The 18174-nt window shown below is 33.6% G+C and overlaps 1 protein-coding gene across 1 annotated transcript in view; it reads right to left on the reverse strand.

The window, feature by feature from the left end:
• slf (C-type lectin domain-containing protein slf) overlaps nucleotides 1–16444 on the reverse strand; it is a 29256-nt gene extending 12812 nt beyond the window's left edge. Inside the window, exons 1-2 of the mRNA XM_076135950.1 lie at nucleotides 16286–16444; nucleotides 2121–2229 (exon numbers count right to left, since the gene is read on the reverse strand). Coding sequence (XP_075992065.1) covers nucleotides 2121–2229 — 109 coding nt within the window. The 5' untranslated portion in view covers nucleotides 16286–16444. The remainder of the gene's footprint in view (nucleotides 1–2120; nucleotides 2230–16285) is intronic.
• Nucleotides 16445–18174: the final 1730 nt, after the last annotated feature.

Consider the following 18174-nt stretch of genomic DNA (forward strand, 5'->3'; position numbering starts at 1 on the left):
TACCAACTCGCAATGGTAAAAGTCCGAACAATTCTTTTATTTCGAACTTTTACCTATATTCACTTGATGATGTCGAGATGTCGCCGGAGCCCCGCTTCGCGGGGCTCCTCCTACTGGGTGGTTAAAAAAAAATAACCACGAAGGCTAAGGTGGGAGCTTCGCTTCGCTCGCTCCCACCTTAGCCTTCTAACCTAACCTACCCATGTCGCTGTGCCCAAAACTCCTTCTTTATAACTATGTCACAGTATATAATTATACCGTGAAATAGTTAGAAACTTAGTTATGAAGGAGGATTTTTTTATATACCGTAACATAGTTTTTAAACTCCGGCTTGTTCGGACTTTTACCATTGTGAGTTGGTAAATCTTAGGTTTTACCGGAAAATCTTAGGATTTGCCACAGTTCGGGCTTTTACAGTAACATATATAGTGGAATAAAAAAAAACAAAAAGTGGATGGAAAAGCTTTGAAATACACTGATACCAAGTCATTTAACTATCTTTGTAAGTACACACAATATTTTTTGTTAGATCAGAATTTTGCCGTGAAAAATCTCGATGGAAAGTCAAGTGTTTGGGAAATTCCGTGAAACAATAGACGTTTAAGTTACAAAGCAAAGTGTTCTTATTTCATAGATGTATGTTTCTCATCATTATCTATGATTAGAAAAACCTGGCTGCATTCTGACACTACCACTATTGGCCCGGAATATGAAAAAAAAACATGACAAATGTCTATGTACTACAAGTCTATATTTGTAAAGAATTTTGGTCATTGTGGTTGGGTATTGGAAAAGCAATTCTAAAAATTATTTCATGTGAAAACTGCGTAATATAAATTTGAGGCAACAATAAGTTTAAATTTTTACGAATTTATCCTAATAATATGTACTGATTCCTGGTGGCGGATAAATAAATAAATAAACTACCTATGTACATAATATAGAAATAGTTATGACAATTTTATTTATATTACGATTACAATAATAGTTTATTATAAATACACGCTTTTTTCGCAATAAATCAAATGTCAAGTGCGATTCGTTACGGCTGTGATGCTGAATTCGATACATAAAATTAAAACCTCTTTACACTTTTATACTGCCTTGAAATAACATTGACACTAATGATGTTGTTTCTCATCCATTTTAGATGAATCATTATACAGTATACATAGTAATACATACATACATACATACATACATACATACATACATACATACATACATACATACATACATACATACATACATACATACATACATACATACATACATACATACATACATACATACATACATACATACATACATACATACATACATACATACATACATACATATTATCACACCTGTTATAACCGAAGGTTTGGGCAGAGGCGCATAAAATACACACACGGTTCGTCATTAACATTTTTAGTCCCATGTAAGTTACCACAGATTTGGAAAACGGTCGAAGAAAGATCTTTCCAAACGATAAAGTTGCGGTCACAAGTTCGATCTAATTAAAATCTTAATTAATTTGTATATTTATATTTTGCAACAAAAAAACTGTTTATAAATCATTGATCTTTAAAATAACATGTTAATTACAAATGTTAATAACGTAATATAAATCTTAATATCATTTATAGGATCATCGATCTTCTGATTTTTTAATCTGAATATTTTTTCCAAAAATATGAAGATTAAGCTTGGTTAATGACCTTTAAAAGTTGTTTTTGTGACAGCTAATATATTTTATTACCGTTAAAACACGCCTACAAATAATGAAAAACATTTTGTAAATTGTCTAGTGTTTTCATGTTTTTGACTTAGAAATGAGGTTATAGGTAGTACAAATTACCTCGAGTTTCAGAACCTCACTTCTGATATTTTAACACAGTTCCTGATATCGTGTTTAGGGATTCAGAAGATCCTGTAGTTGGATGAGAACAAACCAAATTCTTTTTTTTTTTCCGACACACCAATGTACCGATATACCGATTTTGGTCATTATGATTGTTGGATATCTAGTCGAGTATCTAAATGTGATTTTTTATATAAAGCTATTTTTCTTTCGGCATTTCGTTTCTTAAGACCATATTTCCTACAGCTTTTATAGATAGGTATATTGTACTTACTGTTAGCGCACTTCTGCGGGTTGGGTAGTGAGAGGAAGCGGCCCGGCTTTTGGGCCATTGTGAGAGTCGCAAGCGCAGCCGCGCATGCCACCAGTAACCACGCCTGCATCTGAACACAAAAAACACACCCTTTAGTATAAAATACATTAAAAAAATATTTTGACAACGTCAGGTAACGTGTAGAATTTTTACAGAACATGTAACATAGAAACAGACCTCTGTTTGAGTACGCAGTAGGTACTGTTGATCCACAAAAACACGTATATAAATATTGAGTAATTATTCTAGGACACAAGAATAATAAGTATTTTTCGAAAGTTAAAAAGTAAAATGTAGAGAAAATAATCAAAAATATTACTTTTTCGGATAACTACTTCATCATTTTCACTTAATTTATTACTTCATTATTAATACTTAGTTACTCATAAACAAAAACACTTTTATACTTATTATAATTTCTATTACCTAGCTTGCTTAGCATAACTAAGATTTACATATATTGCAATTAAATGATATAATTATACTTAAGTATGTGGTTTATGTTTGTTTCATATGTTAAATAATTTATTGCTCACGATTGCGCATAGCTTCATAACAATATATTATGTGATGATGTCAACAAAGCATACACATTATTTGGTTATCTTTTTAAGTCCAAAAGTTCCTGAAGTTGTAACTGAATTACGTTTTAAGACACGGGACAAGGCAGATAGATCAGACTTAGGATTTTTGTTCGAGTTTTTTCTTCAAATAAGCATATTTATTTGTTCGAAAATCACTTGTTCTCATGGTGAAAAATTAAGAGAAATATACTATTTACGATTTACACGACTGATACGGCATGATGTAACATATGAAAACTGATTTAAAAAGGAAAGAAGAAAAAAATACTTGTAAGAACTCGTGTCAAGAATTAAGACAGCTAAATTAGCTGCTTGCTCGAAGCCATTATATACACATTCCTTCGTTTCCAAATTATTTGCACAATAAAATTCTAATGGTTATTCTAAGGCCGGGTTAACCTAACACCATCACATGAAGCAATATTAGAACAAACAAGAAGAACGCTTATCTTGCAACAAACTTGTTCCCTTGATGAAGTTTCGTAAACACTAAAAGAACCCATCGAAACGAACAATAGTCTTTTCTCACTATTCACTGTTAATTACAGGAGGTAATTCGTTTGATTGTGACGAAAACTACACATAACTTTATAATCGTTTGTTTTATGAAGAAGAATGAATGGAGGATAATTTAGTAAAATAAGGTTAATACACCTTATTTTTTTAAAGGATTAGTGCCCGGTTTCTTAGTACATTTAGCGGTTGTTTATCTATTCAATTGAGGTTTTTTATTAGTATGTAGTTAAAACACTATTGAATAGAAAAACTACCCCTAAATGTACCTCAGAAACCAGGTGTTAGTAAAGTAAAGGTCCGGTCGTATGGTGTGAATTGCTTCGAAATCTGTAACACAGGCTAATGCCTATCTCAGATGCGAATCCTCACATATTTGTATAGTACCTAATTTATAGTTGTGAATTCACTAATCTTTCCTGTGTAAACTTATCGTGTAAAGAAAATAAAGTTTTTCAATATTATTGTTGATCGTAGTCAGTGACATCCCTAAAAATATAGGTGTGTAAAGTTTTAACACGCAACCGGGAATATAATACTAGGTGTCTGAATGTACATGAAACAAAATAAGTATGCAGAGATAATAGAGGCGACGTTTTTTTGTTGTAGGTGTATATGTACTACATCCAAAATGCCGGGACAGGGATCCGAAATAATATCCACGGATCTTATTGGTAAAATTCTTCAAAAAGGTTAGCGGGGCATTCTTAATCGTCCGGCAGGTGATAAAATATATGACAATTGAATAAAGTCTATAAGGATCATGTGTTTAGTGCTTTATATGTACCCCTGTAAGCGTACCTTCCGAAACAGTATAGTTATTAAAGGAACATCTTGTTCGTTTGTCTACTATGGGTGTACGAACAGGTGGGCGGTTAATTATTTACTTATTTGACCAGAAGAATATTTTGCAGTCATACGAAGACGTCATGGCAAAAATATGTGGGGAGGTTGAGACACTGTCCACCGGTTTGCATTGCAAAGAATTTATTACATAATTAATATCGTCGGCCACCTCACCGTGCACCGGCGACATTTGCGAGAATTGACACATGCTTCCCGAAGTTCCTTGGATACCAACTTCTTATGGACTTCTCTAGTTAGTACTTAATCGGTTGAATTTAGACTGAGTCAGTTATCTTGTAATCGATTTTTCCATGTTTATAAATGATCTAAGTGATTCATTTGGTATTTGAGACTCAAAACTGTCAATACAATTCGTACTTAATCTTGCCAGAATCTCGGGTTACTGGGGACAAAGCTTCCATTATTTAGACTTCAAAGACATAATGCGCACAACACATCAAGTCTCATCATTTAGTCACGCTTAAATCATTACGCGAATGTTCCACGCTCGAAAACTGGACTCTACATTATTTATTTAAGCATATGGCTCACGGCAAATGGCTTTAGACAAATACAATAGGTTAATTAGCTAACATGTGTGATAGACCTTCAGATACGATTGATGCGTCTTAATTATATTTTTAAATCTCAACGTTAATTATGTCGCAACTTTAATAGCTTTCAAAATATTTATAACACTAGATTATTCAGTTTTAATCGTCCAAAATAACTTTGAATTTTAAATAATGTCGAAATAGGGCCGGAAATTGCTTCTTTTTTTAACGGCTTCTTTTAAGTGACTTACTCAACTTTGATTGAGTTTGTCTGACATAAATGAAGACATGACATAATTACGGAGATGTTGACGAGATATGAGTTAAGATAAGTGTGCGGTTTTACGTTCATATCGGAGTAAAACTACATCATTACATAAGATCTTGTCTCCCAAATTGTAAAGCTTGCAATTCAAGTCTGTGGCAGTGAGTGACCGGGGCACTGGACCGCGTTGCGTGTTTGTCTTGAGCAATTTCACCTTTTCCGATGCAACGTCAGTCGTTCAATAACCTGAGACTGTGCGGTAAACAATGTCTTTATGTCAGTTATCCTTGGAGCCGTCGGTCAGTGTGTCACGTAACGAACGTGGCGAGTTTACAAGCTCGTTTCACCGATATTGTGACAAACTGACTCGGAATTATGTCACCCGCTACTGTAACTTACAGGCGATTGTTTTTAGAACGATCCCATAAGTTAAGCTCATTGTAATGTTGGTCAACCGTTGTGTTGTCTTTGCGCAAGAGCATGTATGTCGCCGGACGAGTTGTTCTGTAAGTGTACACGTCTCGGTGACAACGCCGGCGGCTATGTCGCGACATGTCACTATATGCATAAGAAACCACGTCCTAATAATATACGTAATCTCCATATATTTTGCTTATTTGTATTTACGAAAACCTCGACCAGGAACTCATCATCCTATGACTAATTCATGTAGGCAAATACTATTGATTGCTTACTCGAGCCGATTAAAGGAGGCGTCAACATGTGCGAGAATTGATGAGATAAAGACGGTAAACAGATCGTGTTGTGTACCCGGAAACTCGGTCGTCAGGCAGAGCACACATCGTGGGTATTCATAGCACACGGAGTACCTCATGTACCTATGAACGAGTGTGCGATGACCTTGACACGGTTGTACTCAGATCCGATGACCGTAAACAGTAATTGCGATCTCACCTCATCAATAAAGCATAAGGCATGTCATCACGAGCGCTTTAAGGTAAAGATCGACATACGTCCCAGGGTCCCCTGTAATTAACTTCCTCCACCTAATATGGAACGTAACTATATCCATAAGCATTTTAAAACCGGAGTTCCATTGTATTAATTGTATTTAAAAACTTGCCTAAATGCTCATACTGTTTGTAAATGAAGCTATTTTAAACAATATTACGTCAGTTCGCGACCATTGAATGCATTTAAAATTCATTCGCTCAAGGAGCCGACTGCGATGAAAAACACGTGCTCGTGTTCTATAGTCGTTAAATACGAATAAATGTCTGAGTATCACATTAATATTTTCGCAGAACGACTAAAAAAGGCAATTTATTGTGTATTTCTTAGCGAATGTTGCTGCATTATATTATACTAATAGCGTATCATTATGGCTAAATAAACGTCTAAAGTGATATTAGATAAATATCAGAGAGCTGACCTCAGTTAGGCAACACACTTATCGGCTAAGATACGTGTGTAATGCCATTATTATACAGAATAATAGGATGAATGGGGACCTCACAAAGCGCCGAAGGTGTTCGTTAAACAATACCTGTTCTGTACAACAGTTGAATGGTATTCTTCGCGAATCTGTGTCCCAATCGCGAATTTAGTGCGAGTCTCTCAGCCACAATGTTTCTACGAGATGTGTTGCAACGTCCCGAGGCCGGTCGTCCGTCAGTTTCGGTCACGATCCTGCTGCTTCGTGCTCCGAGCTCGTCTAGCACCTTGCTAAACACCGGTGCCCTACACTCACCACCATTATTGTTTTGTAGCTCCTCACGATGACTTAATTTGTTTAATGACAAGCTATAACTTATAATGAAACGCGACGATTCATATCCCACGACTGGGGATCACGTATTAGTCAAATTACAATAATTTTCCCAACGTATTCAATGTTAAATGTGAATATATTTAACGAACTACGAGTGTGAGTTGTTCTTAGTTGTAAATGTTAAAAGCATTGTGTAAATATCTGCGGTGAGACTCACTTTGAATGTATTTCCGAATGCGAAATTGCCTCCAGCCGATAATGGAAGTATTGTTTCATGGTAATTACGTTAAGTGACTAAAATAGAGACGGTTTTAAAGTAAATGCTTTGAAACTGGTTAAACGTCAGAGGTGCCTACAGCATTGTTTAATTTTGGGATTTTCTTTAGAGAATAACTTATACTTTAATGTTTTACGTTCTATTCAATCCTCTCGCGTTTGTCATTTGAGTGATAGACATTTTAAAAAAGTAGGAAGTTGTAGCGAAAGTTCTATGTCGATTGTCGTAATTACGAGTGCTTATAGCAACTTAGTATTCATGTCTCGTTTGTCAGTCATTAATGCGTGGTCTGTTGTATTTGTCATTTGTTTGGTGAAATTTTTATTGCCTCTACGTAACGTCTGTTTACAAGTCTCGCTAGACGCAAGATGCATGTGTTCGGACAACTGTATTGAATGCTAATGGTGCTATTTCGACGATTTATATTCATTTGAAAACATAAATTGCGTGTTTACTGACAGTTTTGTCGCTGATCTCCAAGTAGCTTGGCTATGGGTGTCTGTTTATACATTCACTGTAGGTTTTATAACGCTAGATTTGTAAGCTTGATCAAATTATTGTAGAAACATGACTGTTGACGTACAGCACTTTTAAAATAAATTTGAGTCTATAATAAGTTGCTTGTACTATAAGAAAGTATTCAAAAAAATCAAATTGGAGTTCAAACAATCAACCAAGAAACAAACAAAGCTCACGTTTTTACTTTTTAAGATCTATTTGTTGAAAAGCAAAAGCCTTAAGAATATGTGACCGAAGTGACATTTCATCCTTCTGCTTGGCGTATGTTAATAATTTAAATGTTTCATCAAGAGTTGCATATGAGTAGTGAAGAGCTCAAACAACGTAGTATTTTAGACTAAAGGTTCAGACAAGTGCAGCAGAGGTTAAGCTTGCAAAATCTCGCGACTCGTTAGTGCTTAGTCCTTCACCTATGATCACCTTATTATATTATTGTACGGAAGATAACATGGAATAATACTTTGAAGATACATATTAATGTTTGTTTATATGAAAAAGTATAGAAAAGGCCATTGAATCTATTTATAGTCGACGTAGGAACAGTTTTAGGTGACAGATACAGAGAAAAAGATATGAAACACTTAACTTTACACTTTGTAAGAATTTACTTTCTCAGAGTTTAAACCATGGTACATTTAGTCGAGTAAAATTTCTTACAAAGTTTCTTGGGATGAAGATACAAAAAAAGTCTTGTATATTAATTAAATAAATACTACAAGAGCTTTACAAAAGAACGAAAGGGAATAAAACTATAATAAGAGGACCTAAGAGTATGAATCGCTGTATCTCACAGAAAAATGAATTAAAAGATTAAGACTATGTTGTCCGTTTAAGTAGCTGGCAGGTGACATTAGCAATTAGGTAACAAAAAAAAAGAATATAATTTGTGTTCAAATTAATATGGCCGATGTTAAGATGTTTTGACCCGTACACTTTGAAGTAGTATGGTTTTGTATGACGTACTAGCACTAACAACATTGTCCCAAAATTTATTTTTCTTCTATCTTCTGCCTGTGACTATGGCCGCGTAAGAAAGAATCTTATTAATTGTGGTTAGTGACTGTCTGTGAATTAAATTAAGAAAAATATGTGTTTATAGTAGTAGACAGTATTGGCGTAATTAAATAAGAAATATCTATAAAAATTTTCGCATTTATAATATTAGTAGTTCGGTCTCATCATCCTATTTTAGCATGTAAATGTATGCACAAAGGACTGTGTTGACGTGAGCGGAGAGTCATGTCGTATGACACAAGCGCTTACATCGTAACGATGCGTATGCTAAGTTCGACTTGTAACGTAACAATTACCATCTTGTCTTTGCAAATTCTTAGGTTTTATTCTGAAGTAACACCTTAGGCTTTCTTTCCTGCTACGCTGAATCGGTCGGCGCACCATTAGCTGTTGTGTATTACATAGAAAAATCTGCCTAGCACGTCAGTGTCACTGTGCGCTGTCCCATTGAACATCATGTAAAGTTAAGCTCGAAAATGTACGCCACCGAGGAGCTTTAACCACAGATATAAGATAACAGGGAAAAAAGGACCTTTAAAGTCGAAATTTTATAAGAAAGTTAAAAAAAATATATATTTACGATGTAGTTGTCATGATGACTGAATAAATGTAGTAAATATTCTGCTTAAAAACGCAACAATCAAAACATTTTGACCATGTGCAGCAAACTCGAAATTAATTGCTCAAAATATACATTAATAAAATAAAATGTATGACTAATTCGTATTGGCGTGAAGAAATACGAATGTTTGAATGTTAAAGTTTACGCAATGAGTCTCAATGCGAGTTTGAATGGAGTTTTTAACGATCGGCGAAAGGTCACGTGGAACTAAATATTATTCGCAACTTCCCTATTATCCAACAGATATGTTCAAGTTCAAGTTCGCCAATCTGTAGGAACGATATAACAGTGTTGCCAGACTACGATTACGAATTAACTTACATGCGCGGTAAAATTTGCTCAGCTATAGATCATGTCTGTATTTCTTCTGCTAGACAAATAATGTATTTCAAATCATCTTACATTTCGTTGCCCTGACTGGTGTAATAATTTTAGGGCAATATTTCTTTAAATCCGTTCTTCCATACAAGAGTCTGTATGTTCATCAGTAACTCTTTTACGGCTAAACCACTCATCAAATTTTCATGAAATTTAGCACGAAGTGAGGTTGTATATACAGTCAAAATAGACTACTTTTTATTTAAATAAAAATCAATTACACGCGAATAGCAGTGTGCGAGTTATAGGTAAACATTGGCTACGACAACACTAGCCCGAAGTTTTTCTAAGTGAACTCATGCTAACAGATTCGGCCTCGAGAGTGACGAGAGTGAATAGCACTCATAAAAACAGTTATTTATATCGACCTTGTCACACAACACGCATCTCTCAATAGATGCATGACATGTGCATCAGATTGACCTCAAACTTTGACCACAGACCGCAATGTTATGTTTTGTTTGGTTTACGATAGACCCCCAACTTGGTAATAAAGATTCCAAGTAACAGGACGCAAGCCTATACGAAATATTAAGCAAGTATAGTATGTCAACTCCGGACAACTACTGAAAATCATGTTAGAAAAGTTAGAGGAAGCTAACATTTTTTTTCCGATTTTGGAATCAAACCTGAGACCAAGAAACCCACAATTCTGTAGCGCGTAATCTGTTGTGTAGAGAAACACTCAGAAAGGCAATTTCCCCAAAGGGTGTAAAAAGGAGGATTTTTTAAAATGAAATATCAGAAACAAAAGAATGTTGTGGAAGCGGGAAAACTAATGTCAACGCGGACAAAGCCGCGGGCGGCTGCTAGTTACATTTATTATAACCAATATTATTTTTACTAATTCTAGACCCAAGCGGACTTAATTCAGCTTGACTTAAAAATAGTATCTAAAGAGGATGACAACATTGAGAATCATTGCTCTAAAACCTACTCACTACTTGACCATCAACACGTGTTTAGTCTGAGCTTGAGTTTTTAGGTCATATTTTTTTAATCTTATATTTATATTAAAGCTGTCTCAGTTTGAAGTTCATTAGTGTATTGAACTTGAGTTTCCAGTTCTACGTCAAAATTTTATTTTTTATTACTTGAAACGATTGTTGACGTTTTATATCCTAATTATAAGTGTCAAATAAACTATCTGTTTATTACAGCAACAACAAATGTTTAAAAACAACTGTTAAAATTTCAGACAAACAAATCACATCTAAACAAACCTATTGTTTGCAATTCCATATTTGGATCCACATGCGGTAGAGGGCTAAAGGTAAGATATGAATCTAAACATATAATCTTCTATAAAAACTTGATAATAAACTTTATACTCTTTAAGCTTTATGGAAAACAAAGGTGTTAAATTGAGAAACACACTAACAAATATAGCTTTTATTCCTCCATGTCACAACATTTTTCATTGAATAATTTACGCAATTCGTAATAAAACGGGCCTAAAGATGAATCGACCTCACATAAAACTATTGGTATCAAGTATCGCGATAAAGAAACATTTCAAAATATAGCGTAGATTTCAATGTACAGTCAGCAACAAAAATATAATATAATGTATATCGCATTTTCAAAAGCAAATGCATTTTATTGACTAAAACTTGTCAACGAATAGTGATATTACTGTTTTATATTAACTTCAAAGTATTTTAACAATCAATGAATATTGCTTTTTGACAAGTAGTCCGTACTTTTCAGCATAAAATAATGTATCATTAATAAAATCTCGAAAATATAATCATCATCAATCGCGATTTATATTTTCATATAAAAAAGCGCGACTGAAAATGAACAACAGCCAACAGAAGTATGTATACCCTATACATATTTCTGTTATTTATTATTATACCCTATACATATTTTTATTATTTTGTATACCCTATACATACTTATGTTAACTGTACGTCGATATACATAGTCATTTGTGTAAGTGAAGTGACAAACCGGAGGCTTTTATCGGTGAAGAAACACTCTACGATAGATTAGGTGATTGATTATGTGTTGCAACATATGCCTTCGTTAGTCTTGTGTACATGCATCATTCATGTGAAGATGCAAGTCATTAGGGAGATTTAAAAGTACTTTAATAAGCTCGTACTTTGATGTATTTTGTTCGTTAGATACTCTTTGTCGATCATGATATATCGATGTATTATGATAAAATATTATTTATGGGCCCTTAAGCATTTTAAGTTTGATGAAATACAATAACGGATTGAGAAAATATTCCCTTCTTGAACTCAAAAATGTGCAACTATAAAAATTTCGAAAATCGAAAAAGACTCTGTGAAGGCTAGACCCTCTTCGTTACGTTTGCAGCTTCATGAAACCTCAAGTATTTATTTTTCGAATTAATGAGTAGCAGTAAGATAATGTGTATTAACAGATAAGAACAACGTCTTAAGTGCAAAGTCTTATGAACAAGTTATAAAAATAACTATCGCAGTTTAAAAGACATCAACGCGCGTGTTTCTTGAAAGCTGTGTCAAGTACAAAAATAATAATCATTACATTTTAAATATTATTATAACAAATAAGGAAGCTAAAATAATTATTATGACTCCTGCAATCAACGAAAATATAATAAACCGGAATACGTTTCGTGTGCCGCGGCATTATTAAACTAAAAAGTAATTTAATGACACCCGTGAATATTCATAAGGCATGTTGTCGTTTCGCATATAAATCATTGATGTAGTAGCCTTGAACCGTTGCGCAACCACTGACATTTGTCCTAACGCGTCAATTGTTACTTACCGAGGGTCTGTTGCCTTTCGAAATGGTTCGGGCATCCGATTTGAGAGATTACGACAGGTACTAATAGAGGCAGTTGTCCGATTCGTCGCGATAATATCGATGTCGAACTAATTCGAGTATGACTCAAGTCGTCCTTCGGTTCACGTGATTGAGTGAGTGCACCTTAATTATTTGACACAGAATCCGAGGCATTGTTCGCCCTCGTGGGATACAACCTTTTTACCCGATTGCGTAAAAGGATTGTGTGTGTCAGACGTCACGTTTTGTTTCCCCTCGAGTGTTTGATACTTGATTGTAATTACTTTAATTAAACATTGAGTAAAACGGTTAAGTTAGTGGTTACGGTGGTAATAAATTATTTATTTCGAAAACGCTTCGTGTAACTGAGAATTGTAAATGAACAATTATTTGAATACGAAATATTTCAATTGAATTATTGCTAATATTTTGTTACTCAAACATGTCGTTGAATGTTCCCAATATAGTATAGGTATTCATATTAGTTAAGATTTACTTAAATTGAATGAATGTAATTTGAGGCTTTTCTTTTGTTTGTACGATAATGAATCCACAAGAAACTTATTAAATTAAAATAAGGATAAAAGTCTAACCAAATTATTATTTACTATGTAAACAAGAAACGGATTTATAAATTCTATGAAGCCACCGGATTTTCCTAATTCGTGGTATTGTTTACCAAGGTTTATCTATTAAGTAAACTTTCCTTAACTTGCGGTTAGAAAGATATTAATATGAATGTTTGTTTGTTCTTTTCTTTTGAGAAAACAGCTGAACCGATTTTTTTTCTTACAGCGAAATCTTACATCCCAGTGTGGGACACTGATTACTATTTAACAAAAAGTAACGTGGCCTATGCCGTAAGTAGAAACTAGTATGTATATACACATATATGTATGTATGTATAATTGTATATGTAAGTATACAAATCAAATGACACTAAAAAACCCTCTATTAAATGTGTTCTGAAGATATTTAAAAGCGTAATCATTACACGGATTTTCATCTTGCTGCTAACTCTTTAAATTGGAGCAATTTGACATTCAATTTCGGTTTCAAATGAGAGCGATACTGATTAGGGCGAGATGTTGTGAAAAAATCATCAAGATCTCACGGATATTTTAAGAAGATACGTAAATTCTTAACTAAAAAAGAAAATTAGACCTTATTTAGAAGTGTTAACCTTAATTTATTGCTAGCGTTAAAAATACCAAAAACAGTTAGAGGTAAGCCTGTGTTTTAAATTTAAAATATTTAATCTAAAATATAAGCACAACTGCTTGCTACCCAACATTTATTTTTACGATCAACACAAAGAAATATAATTCCCAAAATAAAACGTTTTATCAGTCTTATAAGACTACAAAAAAGTGTTGATTTTATAAGCTTCAGACTGAGAACTTATCCAAGTACGATAATTCCCTGAAAAAAATACTGATCTGTGTGCCAAATACTAAAATTAATTCAGTCATCTTGCGTAAAAAGTTACTATACACAAACTTTCGTCTTTAATATGTAACTTGAAGTGGGATTTTGAAACGAGCATTTTCTACATATCTATACCACGTTGTAACAGACAAAATACATGGAAAAACATCCTGTTTGTTGAATGAAAACGCGTCACAAGAAATACTCTACATTTTTTTACTTAGGGATTTGGACTCGTCTCATACAATAGGTATAATACACGCCTCGAAACACATCTCACGAAAATGTTCACAAGCTAATTAATGTCTTTATAAGATAATCGTCTTCGATAAACAGGCTGTTAGTTTTTCAAACCGTACCTATAGACATCTGGTATGGACCCCTGCTAACACGTGCGTACCATTCAACTAAAATTAGGACTCAGCGTTTCGAAGATATTATTATGAAATGATATGCCATATTACCATATGCACTACAAGATATTGAGTAAATATGTGACAAACGCTAACTTGCTTCTCCCGGAGTAGTACAAAATCGATAAATTTGAGGCTTAAAAGTATCTTACGGAGTTTTATTTAAGTTCAATGGTACCAAAGCAGTCTAGACGAGAAGCCTGATAGATATCGTTTGGACAACCGTCTGCCTAACACCCTGTACTATAGTTCGCAGCGGAAATTATTTAGTAACCTCGGAATAGCATTAGCATTGTTCTTAACTGTTTCTCATTATGTCATCTGGGGTTAGTATGGAAATAATCTTAGTTTCGTTTGTTATTTATTTTCATCCTATTGTTATAATCCAACAATGTTAAGCTTCAGTTTCATCGCAATGTATAGTTGGATACAGAAGTGTTTAAACGAACTACGTTTCGTAATATTCGAGGTTTAAATTTTTTGTTTTGAAAATGTATCTCTATGTTTCACTTATTTATTTATTTATTTAATTAAATGCAATAAGATTGCCCCCTATTACATGTGCCTAAAATTGTAAATGGCGATAAGTGAGTGTATTTCATACACCTTTGCCTAGATCTTTAGGTAAAACAGACGTGATATAATGTATGTTATTTAAATAACTATATATGAAATATATACACAAGCTATAGAAAAAAACTTATTACAAAAAATAAGATATTTTAAGTATTTTTACACAGAGAAGACACAACGAAATGTCGAAATAAAATCTCTTATAGTATTTACCATTTCGGTAATCGGATTATCGTCCATCACGATTCGTTTGACATAATAATATTGAAATGTAGTGCGCTTAGTCATTCAGCAAACCTAGATTCATATAAATTGTTTGTTATCGTGATAAATTAATTCAACAATATCGAATATTAACATAAGAAAAACATTTTGTTCTAAATATTTGACATTTGCCATTTGATTTGATGAGATTTTCGTAAATTGTTAAGGGAAAACTCGTATAGCGGTAATTTATCGTTCAGGATGTGTTAATCCTTGAGACAATTTTGTTTGGTTAGTTTTTTTGCAATTCATTCACACACAATAATAAATATGTAGCCTTATTAGTTAATATTTGAACTAACGTATAAATTCTTGATGAAATCCATAAAAAACACTACGATAAAGTTTTCATACATTGTTATAACGATTGAATATAATGTTATTTTTAAAAATAAGGAATACTATTTTAGTTACTCGCGCACGAAATTGTACAAAGTCATTTTGTTATAAGCAAGCACAATGATAAATATCGAGTGTTGCGCAGGCGACGCCAGGTGGCGATCGTTTATCAGTACTTCATGTTAATACTCATGATCGAGAACTGGTTTCATTGACACAAGCCGAATCTTACTTAACTCACATATTTTATGTCACATGATATAAATATTTGAAAGTCCACATCTTTCAGCCGTCGACCTTCGTGTCATATTTTGAAACACTATGTTTATTCTAAACATTAATAAATTACAATGTAAACATTTTAATATTGCATCGTTTGAGTTTAACGTTTGTGTTTGTGACTGTACTGTAGACACAAGAGCCGATAAGTCTTAGCCGTTGAAAGTCTATCACGTGTTGAAACCTCATAGAAAAGGGCTCTCAGACATATTCTCAGCACTAGCGCATGTTGCAACTTCGGCTTGACATACATACGTTGGCTGTAATCCGCGGCAGACAAGCATGTACAAATTCTAAGGACACTGGACTTGGCAATTTTTGTGTCAGCTTTGACGAGAGCAATCATCGCATGAATGAATTGACGCAACTTCGCCACCGCGAGCTGCGCCTATAAATTAAGTTAAAGCTCGCGCTTGAGCAACGCTTTATTATCACAAATAATGAATTGTGCGACAACTTCATTAATTTTATTAATTACTAAAATTTATTTAAGAGAATTTTTATGCACACCGATTTTATTGTTAGTAATTTGTAGTCAGTAAAGCTTCAGGCCTTATCTACTATTTTTTTTATTTAAATTAATACTATATTATTTATACACCTTTGTATATATTTTATATTTAAATTAACAACTTAACTCCTAACATAAAACAACAACTTAAGCCCTAAAATCTAAGCTATCCCTTAAATCTAGGCTTTTTAAAACATCCCTTTTTATCCTTCCCCCAAGTTCACTTACCTTTATTTGTTGATTAAAAAAATATCGCGGCGGGAAAAATCACAGAGACACTGTTGTAATAGCGCGAGGCAGGTTTGGGCGATGTCTTATATACTCGTCGTAGCGGGGATGAGCCGCGTGCGCGCGCGCATGGGGGGACGGCGCCGACAGACACGTACGACCACATGACTGCCCATCTACAGCTGACCTCACACCTCACTTATCAATCTTCTGCTTTATCTATACAACTTTCTTGTAACAAAGCTTTCAAGATACCCACACTTACAAGTTATATCCTATAGTGTAAACACAATTTATTAGAATAATCTATCATCGTTTATTCACAGGACGGCACAAAGATGACTTGCTTGCTTATTCTCTAAATATTAGCCACTTCAAATCAAGATAAACATTGACATTTTTATCTAATCCTTCAATTATAGATTATGCCATCAATCGTTTATTGATTTAATTAGCGAAATCATTCTGTTTAATCGATTACCGTCTGTTTATGACTTCCTTAGTACTTGGTGATCATAGAACTAACGCATCACGAATTTCTAAATATGTACATGATACTTTGATTTAATTTTATGATCTTATTAAGTGATCGGATCGCATTACGCACACCTACGCAAGCGCATTCGGGTCACAGAAAAATCGAGCCCATAATGACGAAGGTGTATTTTAAAATAATTTTATTAAATATGATTAAACTTCATTAGACCAGTGCTTCCTCCGTAACTAATATCTTAATGCCTACCTAGTATTCATTTGTTGTTTAAAATGTTTCACAGTCACATAAAAATAACTTGTTTGCAATTAAATTCAGAGCCGGATCCAAAATTCCTAAGAATTAACGCGAGGAAAACCACGTGTAATTATAACAACCAAACGATAATCATTTCGCTGTGATAGCTTAGTACAAAAAGTAGCTTTTCACGACTAATACGGATACATAGATAATGGCATATAGTAATATATGTATATTCTTAAATTAAGGTTTAATTATGGCAATAAGATTTATCTATGGGCAGTAGTATGAAACAAATAATTTGAATACAAAAAAAGGATCTGGAAAAGGCATAAAACTAGGGTTTTTTTTTCTAATCTTTATTTTATTCTCGTTACATCATCATTCATCTATAATGGTGTATGGTACAGTTACTGCAAAGACCACGAACATACGACCACTGCCAGTATTACTTGCGCAGATACTTCAGACAATCAAAATGCAGGTTCGCGTGAATTTCCGTAATATTTAGTTCATTTTAATATCCAGTTAGTTAATATTTAATTATAGTTTTCCACTTATAATACGAATCAATACACTACCTGTCTCTAAAATAGAAACAGTAGTTCAGGAATATTCCTGAGCAAAACAAACCCTAATTTCTAGGATTTGAACTAACATTTTACTTTAGGAGCGCTTTAGTGAGATTTTCATTACGATTATTATCTTATGTGTGTCGAATATTGATTAATTTGCAACACACCCTGGCACATCGGAAATTAACAGAAAGTTGTATTTATTAAAAAATATATATTATCTCAGGGAAACCCCCTGCAACAGGAAAAATGTACTGTCTAGAAGACAATTCCAAAATTGAGTTTTCCCTATTTAAAAAACAAATGATTATCAATTTTGATAACGATCATAACATTTTCTATAAAAATAGCATTTAGCTTTCAATTTCCTTATAATGTTGTTTTCAAGGCACTATTTAAGTTCGTTATTTTAAGGCTATGTGTAACGTGAGATATACATAATAATATATATAAACGCAACAACATCGTTATGCAAACATTATTTAATTTTAATTCCTCATAGAAACCGAGCACGTGGGTATTATAATACAATCAAAAGCCTATGAAACTATAGTCCGACAACTTAGTAGAAAGCCTTTACA

Source organism: Anticarsia gemmatalis, chromosome 3 (genome assembly GCF_050436995.1).
Source record: "Anticarsia gemmatalis isolate Benzon Research Colony breed Stoneville strain chromosome 3, ilAntGemm2 primary, whole genome shotgun sequence".
Taxonomy (NCBI): Eukaryota; Metazoa; Arthropoda; class Insecta; order Lepidoptera; family Erebidae; genus Anticarsia; species Anticarsia gemmatalis.